Here is a 21,528-nt window from a genome sequence, read left to right as displayed (position 1 = left end):
GCAGGGTTTTCATCCTATGAGTCCATTCTCAGAGCTCATGTGTGCTCCTTTCCGCCTTGCACGTTACCAACTCTCCTAGTGTACATCTGCTAAGCTCACCATTAAGTTTGAGCACCTTCCCACTTTAATAGGCTGAAGATCTGCCCATCATAGCCACATTATTGTCCTAGCGCTCGAAGCTACAACATTGAGTGTTTCCCAACTCGTATTGCACCCACCAGGCTCTCGTCACAATGCAGGGATACAGCGCTGGGCCATACATTCTGCATAGCGTCCCCTCACCTAAATGCCTGCTGAGGTCAGCGATGATAAATCCAAATGATAATGTGTTGCGGTCAATGGAGCCTTTGAGCATGCTCTCGCTGCGCATATGTTAGCTTGATGGGAAGACCATGGTGAGGGCAGCAATGGACAAGGAGTGAGGATGTAATGAAGCTGATGTGTGCTTTTTATTATCATTGAAGCATCACCTTGAGGGCTCCATGGTGTATTTGCATTTTTGAGTTTGGAGGCTGGCCATTAGGGGAGGCTGTTTGTGTTCAAGAGGAGGCATTTTGATGTTTGGCAGGCATGTGTGTGAACATGGTCACCCTGAGATGCTCCACGTCCATCAAAACGTCTGGCTAAATGCAGGCCCATATCGCTAACTGAGAGTGCCGGAAATCAATGTGATGGAGATAAAGACGACACAGAGGACTGAGTGATCTCAAAATGGAGTAACAGCTGCGTAATGTCCTTAGCTGCCTTGACACAAGAGTCACCATTCAGTATCAACATCCAGAGAACACAAAATATCTTGTTCTGTTGCTGGATATAGATCTCATAGAGGAGCTTTGCCAGACTGAAGTCATTTGCTACGAGCCCACTGATTATTGTAGAACAGCTCCTGCCTCTGGTAGGCTACTGTAGAGACTGGGATCCTGGAGAGACTCTTGAAGAGGCAGCACCTTCTGATGTCTGATGCCAGGAGGCCCTCCTCCATTTAGCACCTCAACTCAGCAAGGATATTCATCATCCTTCAAAGGATCAGGACATTGGCGAGCCTAATGTGTAACTGTTCACGCTCAGATTGATGTGGAAGGCTGAAAGGAGAGGGATGGCAACACTGGTGTTCATGCTGGCCCATGGTGGAAGGAACTTGACCAAGGGGAAACTCAGGACTACTCATCATCCTCCTTGTGGAATCTGGTGGCTATGAAGGCCTCACATGCACGCCTGCTTCATCTGGCCCATGCTATGGCCTCTTCCTCTGCAGCCTCATCTTCACCCTCATCCCTTTCGATGTCCTCCTCATCGGAGGAGACGTGCAGCTCCTCCATGTTGGCATCTGGTAAGTCCTCTCCCCTTTGCAGAGCCAGGTTGTGCAGGGTGCAGCAAGCTACGATGCTCCATGAGACCCTCTGGGGAGTGTACTGGAGTACTCAGCCAGATCTGTCAAGGCATCGGAGTCACAGCTTCAAGATGCCAATGCTCTGCTCTACCAATGTTCGGGCAGCAGTTTGAGCACCTTCTGTCAGCTGAATTTTTGTGGCCGCTGACGGGTGTCATCAGCCATGTCCTTTGCGGGTACCCTTTGTCACCGATGGGCCAACCCTGGATCCTGTGTGGTCCCTTGAAGATGTCCAGGATCTGCGATCTACTCAAGATGTAGGAGTCATGGTAGTTTCCTGGGTATCTGGCGCAAACCTGGATGATTTAGTTTCTAATGGTGCAGACCAGCTGCACATTCAGCGAGTGGAATCCTTTCCTGTTGATATATTGGGATGCCTGTTGCCAGGGAGCTTTTATAGCCACATGAATGCAGTCGATGGCACCCTGCACCTGTGGGAATCTGGAAACAGCAGCAAAGGCCTGGCGTCCTGGCTAGCTTGATCTCTAGCGAAGTGTACGTAATTGCAGGCTTTCACAAAAAGGGCATCTCTTAGCTCCTGTATGCACTTGTGCATGGAAGGTTGGGAAATGCCACAGAGCTCCCCGGTGGAGTCCTGGAAAGAGCCGCTCGTGTAGAAGTTAAGAGCAGCAGTGACTCTCAGAGCCACTGGCATTGGATGTCCTCCCAGTCCCCGTGGCCTCAACGTCTGGAGAATATGGCAGATGTGAGCCACCTGATCCCTGGACATGCAGAGGCTTCGGCAACACTGTCTCTCACTCATCTGCAGAAAAGACATGCGTGCTCTGTAGACTCTCAGTGTTGGGAGCCGCCTACGCGCAACGTTTCTGTGAGCCTCATCCTCTGTGTCCAGAGGGGGCCCAGCTCTGCCTTGCTCATCAGGGTGAAGCTCCTCCCTTTGGCAAGCCTGGTGCCACCATTGCAATCTTCTCTGCCTTCCCCCACTGCCTGTGTGTGATTATGCAGACTGCACTAAATCCAGCCTCCGTCTCCCTGAAGGTCTCCTCTTTGCTGGGTCAATGGAAAGAAGACATGAGTGAGCATCAGCCTCCAAAGGTCCTATTTCTGTCAATGACTAGTGAGTGACTGTGAGCTCAAGGGCTTGGTACCAGTGTTGGCACCTATTCGCCACTGAAATCCTGGCCAGCACAATGTATATTTCAATGACCACACTATGTTTTCCCCCTTCCCCAGCAGCCCCCACTTCACATGACTGCCTGCAATGAGATTGCTTTGGCCAGGTGCTTGCATGTGCTGCTTGTAAGTTAAACTCTTTGGAATACAGATAAGGGCAAATATTTAGCGAGGGAGTGAGATTATTTCAGGGGGTGCTGAATATGTGAACCTGCAAGTGCCAAGATTCTGACTTCCTGCTTTTAGTGGACAACTGCAGCTTGTCCAGTTGCCCACTTGCCTTTGACTTCATTATCACGCTGGGCAATTTTCACGCTTAGAACAAGGGGTATATGCATGGAGATCAATTAATGGCAGGATTCTGGATTAATCTCACATGAACGCACTTCATTGCTTCATTCTCCTGATTCCCTGCATTGTCATTGAAAGGCTCCTATCATTTCTCAACTGGGCATCTCTTCTCATTTGGTAATACACAGTTCAGTTGGGTGTCCCTTTAATCAGCCCCTCCTAGGCAATGCAGCACACCTCCTCAAGACCCTCCAGAGCCTTGTCCACCAGAGTTATGTATTAGTTTTGTTTTCTACTATGCCATCACTTCAGGTTTCTAGATGGTGGTGCTGAGGGTTTTACTGCCAGACCAACTTGGACCCTCCCTGCGTGTCTGTGGAAACCCCTCCCATCGTCCTGGAGGAGTATAATGTTCAGGTTTGCTTCCCTCTAATAAATCTCAGTCCTCCCCCTGTAATCCTTAATCCCACTGTGATGGTGGTGGATACCCCTGTATGACCCCCTAAATCATCTAAGGTGGATGTTCCTATGGGCCACATTCCTATGGGCCACGTGCCTCCCTATTGTGAGATCTATTACACAGTGACATATAGAGAAACCCCCCATGAAACCTATGAGTGTCCCTACACTACCTTTTCCCTATCCGAAGGCTGCAGATGCCTCCCCTGACTGTGAGTGTGCCATGTGTAGCCCTGTATTATGTCAGGGACCTGTCCTCCCCACCACTCCCTCCAGACTGACGTGCGTGATGTTATGACTATGCCCTGCACACAATATGCTGGGTACAATTGGCACTGGACTGACATACCCTCCCTCCTCCCTGGTCTGGGACAAGGACAGTCTTTGCAAGCTCAGCAATGTAATATTGAAGCACTTCTTCACTCCGTGCTCCTCAAATTCTGGCTACAACTCACTTATGTCCTTCTGTAACAGACTCTCCCCTCGTTGTGGCCCAGAGACACAACCCCGCCACCACCCCCCACCCCCCTCCACCCCCCCCACCCCACCCCCCAACCCCGTCATGTGTCTGAGTGCAGCTTTCCCAAGTCTCCCACCGCCCAGTCGACCCCTTGCCCTGCAGCACCTTCCCTTGCCTCTGTCTTGTCTTCCCCCACCTTCCCCGCTGTTGAGCCCTCGCCCTGCAGCATATTACAACCCACCCCCGGCTTGCTGCTGGTCTGGTATGTAGAGCCTTGCCTCTGAAAGCACCCCCTAGGCCATATGGTACTGCCTGTGAAGCATGGCACTGAGTCAAGGTAAGCGAACAAACCTTGAAGTCACGAGCAAAGTGCAGGTTGCCAGGTGCACATTGCTTATATGCAGGTATGAAACACACCAGTCTAATTACACACTAGCATGGCCTACTAATCCAGCATGGGGGGGTTGATTACAGCGAGCATCTTTGATAATGAGCATTCATGAGATTCAAATGTATTTAAATAGCGAAGCAGGAAACGTGTGCCACCATTGACGTCTGGAGTAAACAATCACAACCTGCTTTTACACTGATGGGAAACTGGTTTTTTCGCTCCTGCGGTATCTTCTGCTCCCGCCTGCCATGATACCTGCCACGGGTGGGAGTGGAAAATCCTGCCCAACATTTCAAGTCCCATATGACTTTTCTTTGGAACAGTGTTGGGCACAATATTAGACTTGAAATGTTAACTCTGTTTTTCTCTCCACGGATGCTGCCAGACCTGCTGAGATTTTCCAGCACTCTCTGAGTTAATAAGGACCTCATGATAAAAGTAGAAACTGTACTTGCATTACTCAATCTAGTTTACTATAATGCTTAGCGCAATGTTTCAAGAATTGTTCTTTGGTGAAAGAATGCCCTGAAGGTTCAGATGCTCTAACATTTGACCTCTAAAGAAGCAATAGGTCAATGGCTTCCTACTATTCAAAATCTCAGAACATATTTACATAGAACGTACAACGTAGAAACAGGCCATTTGGCCCAACTTGTATCTGTTGGTTGATGGGAATCTAGACAATTTTCAGCCAAGCCTCCTAAGAGAGCACCAGGCGAAAGCTACATTGTAAGGAAAAGGGGAAAATGCACACTCAGTAATTCATTCTTCCTGAATCACACCTTCACCAGATCAGTTGTTGAGTATCAGTGATATAATAATACTATACCTGCAGTCTGAAAAACTGCACTGACACTAATCTTTAAATTTTTTTCTTAATTTCTCCAGTATTTTAAATCTGCAAGCCATAATCTAACAAGTTCTTTCAGAAGTAGGAAGAGAAAACAATACCGTACCAAAATGGAAGTTAGTCACCCCCAACTCTCATCTATCAATTATGTCTCCTTAAGTGTAATCAAAAGCAACATATTGATTTATAACATAAAATGTAAACAAAAGTCTATAGCAATGGACTTACAGTGTTCTCATTTTCTTCAGCTGTGATGTTCGTGCTATCAACAGAAACTCCATTAGCATCTGACAATGAAATACAATGTTATTAAATACTTGGTGACTTCACGGTCTTTATTTAGACTTTCCCCTGGCTCCCCGTCTCAGTTTCCTTTACTAGTTCAGCCCCAGATCACCAAATGTTCGAGGGTAATTAGGGACAGGCAATAAATGCTGGTCTTTGATGCTTGCATCCCATGAACTAATTAAGAGAAAAGATATTCCGCATGGCCACTATCAGACAGCTCTATAATTGATTTAGGAATAAATACAGAGTTAAAGAAAACCAAGGTCAATTTTTCTCTGAGATGAGCTGTGTTGAAATATGGAGGCCTTACATTAACCCTACAATAGATCATTGAATCATAAAATGATCAGCCAATCATGCCTGTGCTATCCAACTAGTCCCACTCCCCTGTTCTTTCCCCATAACCCTGTAAACATTTTCCTTCAAGCAGTTGTCCATTTTACCATTGAAAGTTACCACCCAATCTGCTTCCTTCATTTTTCAGATGGTGCATCGCAGAGCACCACAGCACACTAGATAAAACAAACTGGCCACAAGTCACTTCTGGTTCTTTTGACAATTGTCTTAAATCTGTGTCCTCTAGTTACCGACCCTGCTGCCACTGGATACAGTTTTCTTAATTTACTCAGTCAAAACGCTTAATGATTTTTAACACCAATATCAAATCTCTTAACCTCCTTTGTTTTAAGGAGAACAACCCAGCTTCTCCAATTTGTCCAAATAACTGAAGTTCTCCATTCCTTGTAATACTTCTTAATAAATCGCTTCTTCACTCTCTCCAATGAGCTTCTATAATTCCAAAATCAGGGTGGGGCTCGATTTATTTTGGTTGTTCCTGCATCTTCAGCACTTAGAGAATCCTGGATAGACCAGGTTATTATTTTGGCTGCTGATAGAAGTGGAGCTCATTTAAGAGTCCGGAATCCAGGGAAAAACAATTTTCTTAAGAATATAACACAGACTATAAGGCTCCTTGAACCTGCTCCGCCTTTCAATAGGATCATGGCTGATCTTCTGCCTCAACTTTACTTTCCCACCATTTCTTATTCCCCTTGATTCCCTGAGAGACAAAACAATCTATCTCAGCCTTAAATATACTCGATGATGGAGAATCCACAACCCTTTGCGATAGACAATTCCAAAGATTCACACTCTCCGAGTGAAGAACTTTCTCCTCACCTCAGTCTTAAATGATCAACCTCTTACCCTGAGACTGTGCCTCGGTGTTCTAGATTCCTCAGCTAGGGGAAAACAACCTTTCAGTGTCTACCTTGTCAAACCCTTCAGAATCTTATTTATTTCAATGAGATCATCTCTTATTCTTCTCAACTCCAGAGAGGGGCCCAATTTACTCAGCCTCTCATCATAGGACATTCCTTTCATCCCAGGAACCCAATCTAGCGAATCTTTACTCTACCACCTCCAAGGCAAGTATGTCCTTCCTTAAATATGGAGACCAAAACTAGCAAAGCACTCCAGATGTGGGTCTCACCAAAGCACTAAGTTTCATGCCTTGTAAAAGATATTCTGCTTTTCTGTTGTTACTATCAAAATGAATCACCTCATGCTTCCCCACTCATTTAACTTTCCTATATCTTTTTGCGTCCTCTTTGTGTCCTTTTCACAGCTTACATCCCAACTAGTTTTGTATCATACAAACTTGGAAACATTACTTTTGGTCCCTTTGTCTGAGTCATTAATAACGATGGTAAATGTAGCTTCTGTACAAAGGAAGCACTGTAAAATTCTTTCTGAGGGGACCGTAACAAGCCACCACTTCTGAAAATGCAAGGGGGGACTTCAACTTCTCTCACTTTGCAGTTTCCCTAGATGTAGCACAAGGGTCTATCATTCTCACTTAAATCAAGAAATCTCTTCCTATCTCCACAAACTTTTATGAGGACAGTGGCAAATGTTCTGGGTTAGTGAATCTTGGCAGATATGCTCATAAGGACTCATCTGTGGCTCACTTGAAGTTAAGGATGGTATTAGATTAAAAGAAGAGGTATCACAATGTTGCAAAAAACAGTAGCAACACTGAGGATTGGGAATGTTTTAGGAACCAGCAAAGGGCCACCAAAATGTTGATTAAAAAGGGAAAAATAGAATACGAGAGTAAACTAGCCAGACATATAAAAACAGATCATTAGAGTTTTTATGTGTATATAAAAAGGAAGAGAGTAGCTAAAGTAAGCGTTGGTCCCTTAGAAGCAGAGACAGGAGAAATTATCATGGGGAACGAGGAAGTGGCAGAGGCATTGAACAAATGTTTTGTGTATGTCTTCACAGTAGAAGACACAAGTTCCATACCAAAAATAGAGGATAACCTAAGGGCTAAAAATTAAGGTAAGTAATATCAACAGAGATAAAGTATTAGAGAAACCTAAGGGACTAAAATCTGACAAATCCCCAAGGCCTGATGGCCTACACCCTAGGGTTCTAAAAGAGATAGCTGCAGAGATAGTGGATGATCTAGCTATGATTTTCCAAAGTTCCTTAGATTCAGGAATGGTCCCACTAGATTGGAAGTTTGCAAATGTTACACCACTTTTCAAGAAAGGAGGGAGAGAGAAAGCAGTGAACTACAGACCAGTTAGCGTAAAATCAGTTGCTGGGAAAATGCTGGAATCTATTATTAAGAAAGTCTTAATAATGCACTTAAAAAAGCGGAATATGATTAGAACAAGTCAACATGGCTTTACTAAAGGGAAATCCTGTTTGACAAATTTATTAGAGTTCTTTTTGAGGATGCAATTAGTAGGTAGATAATGGGGATAGATGTAGTATACCTGGATTTCCAAAAGACATTTAAAAAGGTGCTGCACAAATGGTTAATAGGCAAAAAAAAAGGAATTCATGGAATTCGGGGGTAATATATTAACATGGATAGGGGACTGGTTAATGGATAGGAAACAGAGAGTGGGCATAAATGGGGCTTTTTAAAGTCGGCAGACAGTGAATAGTGGAGTGCCGCAATGACCAGTGCTGGGGCCTCAGCTATTTACAATCTATATTAATGACTTAGATGAAGAAGCAAAGGGTAATGTATCCAAGTTTGCTGATGATACAAAACTAGGTGGAAAGGTAAGCTGTGGGGAGGACACAGAGAGGCTGCAAAGAGATATAGACAGGTTAGGTGAATGGGCAACAAGATGGCAGATGGAGTAGAATATAGGGGACTGTGAAGTTATTCACTTTGGTCACAAGAATAAAAAAGCAGAATATTTTTTAAAAAGTGAGAAACTTGTAAGTGTTAATGTTCAAAGAGACTTGAGTGCGCTCATACAAAGAACACAGAAAGTTAGCATGCAGGCGCAGCAAGCAATTATGAAGGCAAATGGCATTTGACCTTTATTGCAAGGAGATTGGAGTACAAGAATAAAGAAGTCTTGCTACAGTTGTACAGGGTTTTGGTGTGATCACATCTGGAGCACTGTGTGCTGTTTGGTCTCTGTATTTAAGAAAGGATATATCTGCTTTGGAGGCATCACAGCGAAGTTTCACCAAGTTGGTTCCTGGGATGAGGAGGTTGAGACTGAGTAAATTGGGGCTATATTTTCTGGAGTTTAGAAGAATCAGAGGTAATGGAGAGGCAGTGGCATAGGTAGTATTCTAGATACCCAGAGTAATGCTGTGTGGACCTGGGTTCGAATCCCACCATGGCAGATAGTAAAATTTGAATTCAATAAAAAATCTGGAATTAAAAGTCTAATGATGACCATGAAACCATTGTCAATTGTTGTAAAAACCCATCTGGTTCACTAATGTCCTTTAGGGAAGGAAGTCTGTCGTCCTTCCCCACAGCAATGTGGTTGACTCTTAAATGGCTTAGCAAGCCAATCAGTTCTCAAGGGAAATTAGGGATGGGCAACAAATGATGGCCCAGGCAGCAACGTCCACATCCCATGAATGAATAAAAAAAACTAACTGAAACCTACAATATTCTGAAGGGGCTTGATGGGGTGGATGCTGAAAGATTGTTTCCATTGGTCGGGGAATCTAAAACACGGGGGCACAACCTCAGGATAAGGGGCCGCTCATTTAGGACTGAGATAAGGAGAAATTTCTTCATTCAAAGGGCTGTGAATCTTTGGAATTCTCTATCCCAGAAGGTGGTGGATGCTCCATCATTGAATACATTTAAGGCTGGGAAAGACAGATTTTTGGTCTCTCAGGGTATTAAGGGATATTGGAGCAGGCAAAAATCGAGTTGAAGCCCAAGATCAGCCATGATCATATTGAATGGCAGAGCAGGCTCGATGGGCCGTGTGGTCTACTCCTGCTCCTATTTCTTATGTTCGTATACACCTCATCCCACGAATTTCAGCCCCATTGTCATTTATTTTGACTGTAATCGGTCTCAGTGCTTAAGCAAATAAAAAGTAATTTCATAATAAGTGTACAGACCTTTTAGCGTGGAGCTGTTTTCAGTTGAAGTTACACCCGTGATTGTGGTTGATTCTAGACTAGAAAGAAAGAATTATATCTTGTTTGACAGTTTACACAAACACTCAGGGGTAAATCATGGTGTGTAATATATTTTGGCAAAGGCAACAACCAATTTCACTTTACATGAGTTAGTGCCTGTGTTGAAATATTGGGGTGAAGAATTTCAAGTACATTTATTACCAAATACTGCACAGTGCAATTTTATCATAGTGAAATACAGGTTTAAAATTTGAAATACATAATTAAGAAAAATGCTTAATTTCTACAAAGCATTTCTGCATGTTCTAAGTTCCAGTGTGAAATATGAACTTACCTGCACAAGTCTTCATTACTTGAACTTGCAAAAAAAATAAATAATATTAATTTTCCTGTGACAATTGATCACAAATTTGAATACTGCAATTTAATTACTCCTAACTACGGAAAATGGATTTTATAGAAATCTACTTACCTACTCACAGTTTCTGTCTGTAGGGATAATTTCTGGGGAGGAAATAAAGTTCTGCTTTGAATGAGTCCAAAAACAATACAAACCATAAATGACTGAACCATTCAATAAGTGCTATTGTGTTTCACAAATGGAATTTTAATGTAAACCTAATTTTGCGATGAAAAATTTAAATGAACTAATGACACTCTATATCACACAGCTACAATACATAAACGTCATTTTACATTCTTTAGAAAGGTAGATGGGTGGAGCAAAGTTGCAGTGCATGTGAGAGAGGGTGGGTAAGGTTACAAAGGTAGAACTAAGCAGTTATGATGAAGATAGGCTGTGGGTTTTGAAGTTGGTGGTCTTACTTTATATAATTCCAGTAATACACTATTGTATAACATTAAGTAATTCCCCCAGATGTTCCCCCACATGAAGGTCTGACACTGCATTAGGGTCATGACTAAAACCTAAATCAGGTTTAGGTTTACCCTGAGTTTTCCTCCTCTCCTTTCCTAATATAATAATAATGCTGTCTTGCAATTCCACTACCTCACCAAAGTGGCCATTCTGCACACAAACCTTGTCAATGACTTGGAGGAGGCTATTTTATCCTGGGAGGCATCACAGACCACCCTGACCCAGTGCTCAACTAATGTCCACATATGTACACCTTCCAGTAGAAGTCAATAAAAGGCAATGGGAACCTTGGCTTATTCCCCTCTCTAGTTGTGCTGAGGGCAATTATAACATTACTATTGTCCTGACTGAGATTAACTAAAAGGTAATTCATGGTCTTGGCTCTGGTATAAGACTTCCAAACAGTGAAAGGCCGTTTGCTTCATCAATCTCATCTTCCATTCAGATGTTTGGCTTGAATTTACTGCCATTCTTCATACCTCCTCCATAATTCCTCTAGTAAGGAATCAAAAGATTGAGCACTTGATTTAGGTTTTAGTGGTGACCCTAATGCAGTGTCGGACCTTCATGTGGGGGAGCATCTGACCAGTAGTGATCATGATACTACTAGATTCAACTTGATCAGGTTTGCTGAAAATTTAATGTTGGTTCCAGATTTCAAAATGAGAAGATAAGCAACGATGGCTGAAGATTTAAATTGGTTCAATAGAAAAAATCTACTAGGCAGGGGAATTACCAAATGGAATAAAAATAGAATACCTTTAAAACTATTCTAATGCAAAAGGAAGCTAAGTTATGCCCAAAGTTAAAATAAGAGCACATGGTAAGATAAAGCCAAAGTATGACACAAGTCATGTACAAGGACACGCCAGCAAAAATACTTCAACAGACTTAAAGAAAATATCGCAGAAAAGAGAGACATGCTGCCAAAACTTCTCATCTTGCACTCATCAGGACAAACTCAATAATGCCAAATTTCAAATGATAACAACAATTTATACTACAGGAGAAAAAACTGCTCGTTGATTAGCAATTCAACTCTGATTGGCCAAAGCATTGCCATGGTGAAAGCAACAGGCACTATTGGCTCCCCAAGCCTCCAGGTAATTCAAGATAGGTGAAAGGCTTGAACATGTTCCTTTTGTTTACAGAGGACAGGCTCCTGTGTATGAAAGTGTGTTGCTTCTAGCAAGAGTAAATGAGCCACATTGCAAACTCGACTAATTATCCTAAATTGGTTGTTAGTGTAGTTATTAGTGTAGTCAGGATTGTTCAGCAAGTGCTACCAAATCATGGAATTAGATCTAATGGTAGACATTTTATTTTGGGTTTTGCAAGCATGGGCTGGTTGAGTACGGTCTATAATCTGCCTATTCCGAACAACTGAAAGAACATGTTTGATTCAATCAGCCAACTGTTGAGGCGTACAGTCTACGTATCTGGCATTGCACCGGCACTGAAATTCATACGCAATGTTGCTCATTGTGTGGTAGGCAGAACATCTTTTTGGACTGGTGGCAGCATCCTGTTAGTGGAAAATACCACTTGTGTAGCCACTGCATTGTTGCAGTGTGAAACAGCTTGTTTAACGTGTTGTTCAAATTTTTGAGATACTTTGCCTTTCCAGGGTAGTTTGAGGCAAACTGGGCATTTTTCAGGTCCAAAAGTGATGGCCTTTGGCCCATGTGCGAGTTTGCATGATACATAGTGAACAATGATCTGATTAGGATAGCCAGTGACCCGCAGGAAAGCTTATCAGTGATCTTGTTAATAGGGCCCTAGCCATTTGCTCACCTTGCAAGTTTTTTGCAAAAGTAGAGTGCGTCAATGTTATCTTGTGGGACAATGGCAATCCAAATCAGATCATTGTTTGCTGTGTATCATGCAAATTTGCAAATGGGCCAAAGTCAACCACTTTTGGACCTGAAAAGTGCCTGGTCTACCTCAAATTACCCTGGAAAGACAAAGTAGCTCAAACATTTGAACAACGAGTTCAGCAAGCTATTTCACACTGCTACAGTGCAGAGGCTATGCGAGTGGTATTTTCCACCAACAGGATGCTGCTATCAAAGATGTTTTGCCTACCAGACAATTGAGCAACATTTGTGTATGAATTTCAGTGTCAGTGCGATGCCAGGTACATTGGCCATAAATCCCAACAATTGGCTGATTGAATCAAACAACATGTTCCTTCAGTTGTTCGGAATAGGCAGGGTACAGACCGTATTCAACCAGCCTGTGTTTGCAAAACCCAAAGCAAAAAGTCTACTGTTAGATGTGATTCCGTGATTGGGCAGCACTTGCTGAACAATCCTGACTGCACTAATAGCTGCACTAACAGCCAATTGAAGATGAACAGTGGAGCTCGTAATGTGGCTCATTTATTCTTGCCAGAAGCAACATACATTCATACACGGAGCAGCTCATTGCAAACAAAAGGAAAATGTTCAAGCCTTGCACCTTTTTTGATTTACCCTGGGGGCTTAGAGAGCCTATAATTCCCCGTTGCTTTCTTCATGGCCACGCTTTGTCCAATCGGAGTCGAATCGCCAACTAATCAGTACCTTTTTCTCCTAGCTGTAGTATAAATCATTATGTTCATTTGAAATTTGGCATTCTAGCATTTGTCCTGATGAGTGCAAGATAAAAAGCTTTGCAACATGTCTCTCTTTTCAGCAATATTCAAGTTCTGTACTACCAAGTGGCTGTTTAAAGAAAATAGTTCTCAAGTGAAGTAGGATAGGTATTGAGCTCAGCTATGGAAACACAAGTTGCTATCAGAGCACCAAAATAACACTGGAGAAGATAGTGGATAACTAAAATAGCAATAGTAAAATATTTTTTAAGCTACGTTAGAAGTAAGAGGACTATCGAGAACTGGATAGGGCCATTGAGGAATACCTTGAGCAGATTCAAGGTGTTGCAGAGGATATTACAGAGGTTTTAAATGGCTACTTTGCACCAATATTCACTATAGAAGACAATATTCAGTTGCCAATAATGCAGTGTAGCATTGACTTTGAAGATATAAAGATCAGCATGAATGCAGACACATTGCTGGATAGAATTTCTTTTGTCATATCTTCACACAAATATTTTTTTCCCTTTGGGGAATAGTGAGGTGGCCATGGAAGGATTCCCAAGCTGATGATCAGCCCATTGAACCACATCATGAACAGTCCTTCCTTGGCCAACAAGTCCTGGCGTGGAACTTGAACCTGGAGCTTCTAGTCCATAATTAGGGACGTTACCACCGCGCCACAAGCTGGATAGAATAAGGAACAGGGATATTTTTTCCATAAAGTAATTTTAATGAAATTTATTACAAGGACACAGAGCCTTTAATTTAATTGTCCCCATAATCATGTGAAATGCTGAATACTTGTCTCTGGAAATGTCTGACTGCTTTTAAAAAGACTATTAGCACGGAAGAGGCATTAAATTCAGGGGTTATTGAGGGTCAAAAACTTCTACTTTTATGACTCATAAGGTTACTATGAATATGCAGCTCAGTGGCTCCATACAAGGCAAATACTTCACTATGTTGCCAAAATCACTGTTTGCCCATTTAGAAATAGAATGCTCTTGATATCCAAAATTCCATAAAGCAAGCATACCACAAGGATGGTGTAACATCTTTTTAGCAGAATTATAAAAACATCTGTCGTGCAAAGCCTATTTAAGAATACTGGCATTGAAATAATTCATTTTGATGGTGCTTAACGGGAGAGTAACCATTGTACAGTGGAGGCTGCTTAGATTGTACTTTTGAAATTTTCATCACTTTCCTACAGCCTTCATAGTCGGTCTAGACAGGGAACCTAATTGCAAAATTGCCCTGAACTGACCAGTTCCTCCATTATATTGAAGAAAAACTTTGGTTTTGGCAGTATTAGTCATAATCCGAGCAGGTGCAGAGAGAGAGAAAGAAACAGAATCAGACAAACATTTGTCATATTAAAAGTCCCTTCCAGGTATTTAGGGATCAATGATAAATCCTTTCTAACCCATTCACATGACATTCCACTAGTGCCATTTTACTTGTAGTTCTTTTGCTTGTACTCTGTATACCTATAAGAAGGCAGCGATCTGACATCTGAAGACCATGAACTAAAGGGGACATCATGCCAGCTGGCCTCTTCTACAAATGGGTCAAACATTCCTATAAAATTCAGACTCTCTTGAGAATCATATAACTAAGTTTTTATACAGATTAAGACAGGATGTTGTGTATAAATGTATTCTGTCACATTTAAATTACAGTTTATAGATTAACAGATGAGTACAATTCTGAGCTCTAACATCCAGGAAAATGTTGTGTTGGATTCCTGTCTTTGTTGAGTTACATGATCTGTGATGGAGTAGTGGTAAGGGCATTACAATTTATATTAGTGTCTTTTAGCTAGACAGGAGAAAAGCCAGCCAAGCTACCTACCACTGATTGTCTTCCAGTGTCCCCTGCTGGAAGCATGTGCGTGCAAATGTCAAATGAGAACACAGCCAACTAATAGCACCCCCACAATCACTGGCCAGGTCCATACTTGAGGAATAACCAATTGGACAAAGAAATAGTAGCTGACTGATGCCAGTAGAACTACATCTTAGAATGAATCACTGTCTCAAAAATAAAGGAAAAATTAAAGGGGAAAAACTGGAGGAAAATTGAAGGAGGAATTGTAAGTGAGAGAAAGCAGAGTTATATGACAGGGCAATAATCCAATGAACCATGTTTAAAAAGAGAGGCATAATAATGTTACATTTCAATTATAGTATGAGAATTACCTCCTTAATCAGGGTTTGATGTTCCTCTGATTGGCTGAAGTTTACACCAATGTCAAAAATATTTATGATTCCTTGATCACACACATTCATCCAGGCTTGATGTTCATGTCGCGCAGGTAGCCTATCCCAGAAGGTTTTGAATGCTTCCCATACTGCCTCCTGGCACACTAAGAAACATAGGCATCGCATAAGACATCTGGTGACTCACACAAACCTTTCCATAAATAGTCTTTTAAAAAGTGCCCATATTCTGAGTAAGTATATGGGAAACAAATTCAATTTTAATAGTGAAATGCATTAGTGATTGGAGAGTTCTTTTAGGTTGGCTAGGTATCGAACACATAGAAACTTCTCAGCATGCTTAAGAGTCTGCAAACTAAACCGCTGAGAAATAAATGAACTATTTGCTCACTAATGAATACATATATTCTCCCTAAACCCAGAATACTTGAGTGCAAGTTGGCAACAACTAGGGCTAACCAACCCCTCAATGTGCATTTAATATTGCAAGAGTTTAACCTGCAAAACCAAAATAGGTAAGGGCCCCACTGCTTGGATCATCTAACATATGGCTCAATTTACCACTTCTGCCATGGAGGGTTTCCTCCATTCTAATCTTCTATTTGCACTGTAGCATCCTGAGGCAAACTCGATCACAGAGAGACCCCACCCCCTCCCAAAAAGATTATTACTAGATGTCCATTAGACAACTGACAAATGCAAGTTTGAATCCTTCGTAGTTGGTCAGTAGATTCTTCATGAGTAATAAAATGCATCATTGCATAACTACCTGGCCACAGCATGGATACACAGCCTGCACAATTAAGCAGTATTTTAACTAGTTGGCAGTGTGCCTGTGTGCCAAATGTTCCCTGAAAAATTTTGGTGTGCATGTTTTTACGATATGTAGTACCTTGGGAGTTACCATGGCTGGACAAAGTATAGAGAAGCTGGTGTGCAGCTGTGCACACACATAGCTTAGCAGGAATATTGCTCTGTTCCCTTTTTTCTATAAATCCAACTCCGTAAGAGGGATGACTTTCTGACTCCTTCCCAAGGAGTCATCATTGATTCCTTGATCACACACATTCATCCAGGCTTGATGTTCATGTCATGCAGGTAGCCTATCCCAGAAGGTTTTGAATGCTTCCCATAATGCCTCCTGGCACACTAAGAAACATAGGCATCGAGTAAGCCATCTGGTGACTCACACAAACCTTTCCATAAATTGTCTTTTAAGAAGTGCCCATATCCTGAGTAACTATATGGGAAACAAATTCAATTTGTTTCATTAGACCTGTCAATTAATCCAGCTACCCCCTTCCCTTCTAAGGGTGCAAGTATAAAGAATGGTGAGAGGGTTGTCCTATGAGGAGAGATTGAGTAGAATGAACTATCTCCTCTGGAGTTTAGAAGGATGAGAGGTCATCTCGTTGAAATGTATAAAATTCTGAGAGGGCTTGATGGGGTTGATGCTGTGAGGCTGTTTCCCCTGGCTGGAGAGCCCAGAATGAGGGGGCATTGTCTCATAAGTGGTCGTCCACTTGGGACTGGAAGAAGATGGTTGTGAATTTTGGGATAAAAACGGTGTTGGAAAACTCAGCTGGTCTGGCAGCATCAGTGAAGAGAGAAACAAAGTTAACATTTCGAGTCCAATATGATTCTTCTTTGAAACTCTTGGTGAAGTTTGGTATTCCCTAACCCAGAGAGCTATGGGTGCTCAGTTAATGAGTTTATTCAAAACATAAATTGATAGCATTTTTGATGCCAAGGGAATCAAGGGGTATGAGGATAGGGCAGGAAAGTGGAGTCAATATCGAAGTTCAGCCATGATCTTATTGAAAGGTGAAGCAGACTCAAAGGGCAGTGTGGCCTATTCCTGCTGCTATTCCTTTTGTTTTTAAAGCATCTCTTGCTATTATTAGAATGAATAAGCGATATCCAGGCTTAGTGAGGTTTGGGGTTGAGATAATTGAACCTAATCGAATCAATGTGAAAGAGACTGAGTTGCTGCGTTTCACAAACTAGCTCATCTGGCTTTAATATATACTGTCAGTGCCTGCAGACATTTTTTTTAGAAATCTGTGAAGATGCATTTTGTTTTAAAATATAAGACTAAAGCATCGATCATTCCTAAATCATTCCTGTGAAGAAATAAATTTCTAAAACTCCCAAAATGTGACAGGCACACACAGATGGGCAGAGATGTTACAGAATAGTGATATGTCACTGACTAGGGCTTGGAAAAATTTAAATAAGAAACAGGAATTTTCTTACCTCTCAGCTTGTAATATTTAAGGTAGTTGCCAATGGCCTGTGAGATAGTTTCCTCTGGACATAGCTTAACACCATTCGGAAATAAAAAGGATCGCTTTTGTCTGTAAATCAAATCTTTTATTTGCATGTCGCTCACGGTCACTGGAGATTGAATGTTGCCATGAGAAAGACTTCCGGAGCCTTGGTGCAGTCTACTCTCATCTGAAACTGTCCTTAATACAACTGAAACAGACACATTTTAATGTTCATTACTGTTGAGCTGATTTTGACAGCATTATACTTTACACAGCAGCATCTTCACACTGTATATGTATTTTCCAATTCCTGAACACAATACAACCAAGGTTACTGATTCACAGAAAATAAAATGGAATATGAGAATATCAGCTCTGAAAACCATTAAGAATTCGTATAACTGCATGAAATAAAAGTGGATCTAGCTATAAGTGGATAGAATCAGAAATTGCAAACCCCCTCAAAAGATCTGTATAAAAAATACAGAATTCCATGTGATTAAAGGCAGAATGTGGCTTAATTTGTAACTGTAGCACACTATCCCTCAATATGACCCAATTGTAATGAGTGTTAATCAGAATGCCTCAATCTCTGAGCACTGGTCACATTGCGGTAAAAGTACTTCAAATGATGCCATCATTGACAACAAAATGCCCATTTTAGATTTCATAACTTATTCAATAGCTTAGAAATATAAATGCCATGAACCTAATGTTTAAAACATTTAGCAAGTGCTGGGCAACACACGTTAATGAATCACATTTCTTGCACAGGCAATAAATGTGGATTTGTGAAATTAACTTAAAAAAAACAGATTTAAGGAAGTTCCACAATGTACTTGATACTTGCATTAAAAGTTATTTAAAAATCCTCTCGAGGCATATATTTAATTTATATTAAGTTGAAAAATACACAGCCAAGTTTTAAACAGTAATCATAGAATTATGATAATTCTCAAGTCCTGTAACCTGCAATAAAGTAATTCAAGATTCCTTCACTTTTTACTTTTAGATTTTAAACGTCCATTTATTTACTTCAGTAAACTGATAGATGTCCATCAGCAGCATAATGATGATTACTTTGCATCGAATTAAAGCAAACAGAATGTATGAATTGGTAGCATGTTAGATAACATGAGAAACTAACTAGTTAGATTATCCTGAATCTTGTCTTATTCAGAACCCAACATGTAGAGTCACTTAATTACCAAATAATCTCAGTTTATTTCAATATTTTTAAAAATGCTCTAATTTGAAGTGTCCAGTATTTGTTAACCTTTCTGCTACAGCCCTCTTCAATAGAAAGTGCACTTTATTTTGCTTTCATTTCCATGTTTCGGCTGACTGAAACGAGAATCCTTAGCAAGTTTTTGTGGTCAGTATTAGAGACATATAGTGTATAAAAGTCAAATGTTCCTTCCCTGGTCTGTACTTAGCTGCCTGTTCACAGATAGGGTGGTAACAGTGATTTTCTTTCTTATTCATTCATGGGATGTGGGCATTGCTGGCTGGGCCAGCATTTATTGCCCATCCCTAGTTGCCCTTGAGAAGGTGATGGTAAGCTGCCTTCTTGAACCGCTGCAGTCCATGTGGTGTAGGTACACCCACAGTGCTGTTAGGGAGGGAGTTCCAGGGTTTTAACCAATATTACTATCTCAATCTTCCTGTGTATGAGAGAAGAAAAATGGCCAGGTTTCCACTCTGATTAGTGTTTAGCATCACCCAGCAGAAACCCCAGTATGTGGATATTGGGTGGAAACAACATAGAGTTTGGTTGTGATATTACCCATAAAAGGATATGCTGTGAATGCTCACTGTCAAGGCTCAGAAATGAATCATAGTCAGTTGTCCGAGGTACAGTTGAGGAAAAGGATGAGAGGAAATTGATCCAGAAAACTAAGAAAGTATTTTTTTAAAATTGCATCAGCATAATTTACATTCTAGGTTATTCTTGGGTTAAAAAAAAGGCTGACTTGTATTGACATTATGCCTTTCATGATCATAGGATTTCCAGACAATTAATTACTTTTGAAGTCCAACTGTAACAGCCACTTTGTCCCCACAAACTGCCATGTGATAATGATCAGAGATAATCTTTCTTCGTGATGTTGATTGAGGGATAAACATTGGCCAGGACACCAGGAATAACTCCCTGCTCTTCTGGGCAATAGTGCAATGGAATCTTTTACGTCAACCTGAGAGGGCAGACCAGCCTCAGTTTAAGGTCTCAGCCAAAAGGCGGTACCTCTGACAGTGCAGCACTGCCTCAGCACTCAGCCGTTGATTGTTGTGCTCAAATCCTGGAGTGGGACTTGGTATTGACCTCAATGCAGGCTTGGATAACCATTACAAATTTTCTGTTGCATTGACAGTGCCAAATTTAAATGTAAACTATTTTATGATGATGCATTATATTTTATTTTCACATATGAAATGATTTGAAAACCGCTTTACCTGCATCCGCCAGTAAAACGTAATTGGCTAAAAGGACACACAGGATCACTGCAGACATTTTCCACCAATAACGAAACATACTTCTGCCTCAATACAACCTAAAAGAATAAGGAGAGAATCAAAAAAACGCAACACGGTGGGGGAGGGGAGGGACAGGTGAAGGTCTCCTGTCTAAATCCTACAAACGCCTAATTGAGGTGAATATTTCGTTCCTTAACGGTGAGGATTTGAGATAACCTCGTAAACATTTAATCGATACTGGTAACTCACCTTCTCAAGATTTGTCTATGATTTTAGTGAAAGTGAAAGAAGGCTCCAAGGAGACTTGGTCCTGAAGAGTGTTGTTCTTTCTGCTGGTTGCAAACTCAGTGACAATGCTGTCCCTCTAATCGGCTTTCCTAAGCTGTTCCCATTATAGAGAAAGCGCGTCACATGCAGGAGTTAGCAGGTTCGACGATGAATGAGCGCGCATACATCTGCAAATTACTGTAATATATTCTTTACAAAATCATAATGGCCAAACTTATAACATTAGTATTGCAACGCTACCCGACATTGTATTATCCAGTGAGCATATATGGAGGTTAGTATTTCATATTGTAATAACCTTACATAGCAATATTGTAAGTTTCCTTTTCTGTAGAGTTCTTTATAAAAAGCAAAAATAAACTTGGAGGTTGAGAGTAAGTTGTTATATTTTCCACATAGGAGTCCAATTACAGATCTAACAAACTATTGCAATTATTTGGGTCCTCTCATTTTTCAATTGGAGTTTATTTCCATATAATTGCAGCATTGACTTTATGCATAGTCTGCGTGAACTGCTAATACTACACGTAGTTGGCTGGAACCATATTCTACCGAGTTTTCCGACAAAGAATCAAATAATGGTTACAGCATTGGAGGAGACCTTTGTGTCCACGCCAGTTCTCTGAAAGTGCATTCCTGATCCTAACCATTCCCTTCATAGAAGAAGTTTTTACTCATGTTGCAACCATTTCTTCTTTTTTAAATCACTTTAAATCGGTGTCCTCTGGATCTCGACCATTCTGTCTATGGGAACAATTTCTCCCTGCATACCCTCCTGATTTTGAACACCTCCAGCGAATTTCCTCCCAACCTTCTCTTCACAAAGAACAACCTCAGCTTCTCCTATCTATTTCTGTAACTAAAGTCTCTTGTCTTTGTAGCCATTCTTGTAAGCCTTTTCTGCAGACTTCTCATCCTTTCTAAAGTGTGGTGCTCAGAAATGGAAACAATACTCCAATTGAGGCCAAACCAGTTTTTCATAAAGGTCTACCATAACTTCCTTGTTTTTGTACTCCAGGCCTCTATCAAGCCTTCACATTGAGGATACCCTCCATTGTATTGTGTGGCACTACCACTGTGCTAAATGGGATAGATTTCGAACAGATCTAGCAACTCAAAACTGG

General features: G+C 41.3%; 1 protein-coding gene across 1 annotated transcript in view; it reads right to left on the bottom strand.

Moving 5' to 3' along the window:
• The window catches only part of LOC144691888 (interphotoreceptor matrix proteoglycan 2-like), an 84,485-nt gene extending 64,309 nt beyond the window's left edge, over positions 1-20,176 (bottom strand). The window contains exons 1-6 of the mRNA XM_078560463.1: positions 20,096-20,176; positions 17,628-17,849; positions 15,351-15,517; positions 10,164-10,195; positions 9,671-9,729; positions 5,204-5,262 (exon numbers count right to left, since the gene is read on the bottom strand). Of these exons, the coding sequence (XP_078416589.1) occupies positions 5,204-5,262; positions 9,671-9,729; positions 10,164-10,195; positions 15,351-15,517; positions 17,628-17,849; positions 20,096-20,174 (618 nt within the window). The 5' untranslated portion in view covers positions 20,175-20,176. The remainder of the gene's footprint in view (positions 1-5,203; positions 5,263-9,670; positions 9,730-10,163; positions 10,196-15,350; positions 15,518-17,627; positions 17,850-20,095) is intronic.
• Positions 20,177-21,528: the final 1,352 nt, after the last annotated feature.

The sequence above is a fragment of the Cetorhinus maximus genome, chromosome 16 (assembly GCF_964194155.1).
Source record: "Cetorhinus maximus chromosome 16, sCetMax3.hap1.1, whole genome shotgun sequence".
NCBI lineage: Eukaryota > Metazoa > Chordata > Chondrichthyes > Lamniformes > Cetorhinidae > Cetorhinus > Cetorhinus maximus.
Note: the sequence above shows the minus strand (reverse complement) of the source record. Positions and strands in the feature narration are given on the sequence as shown.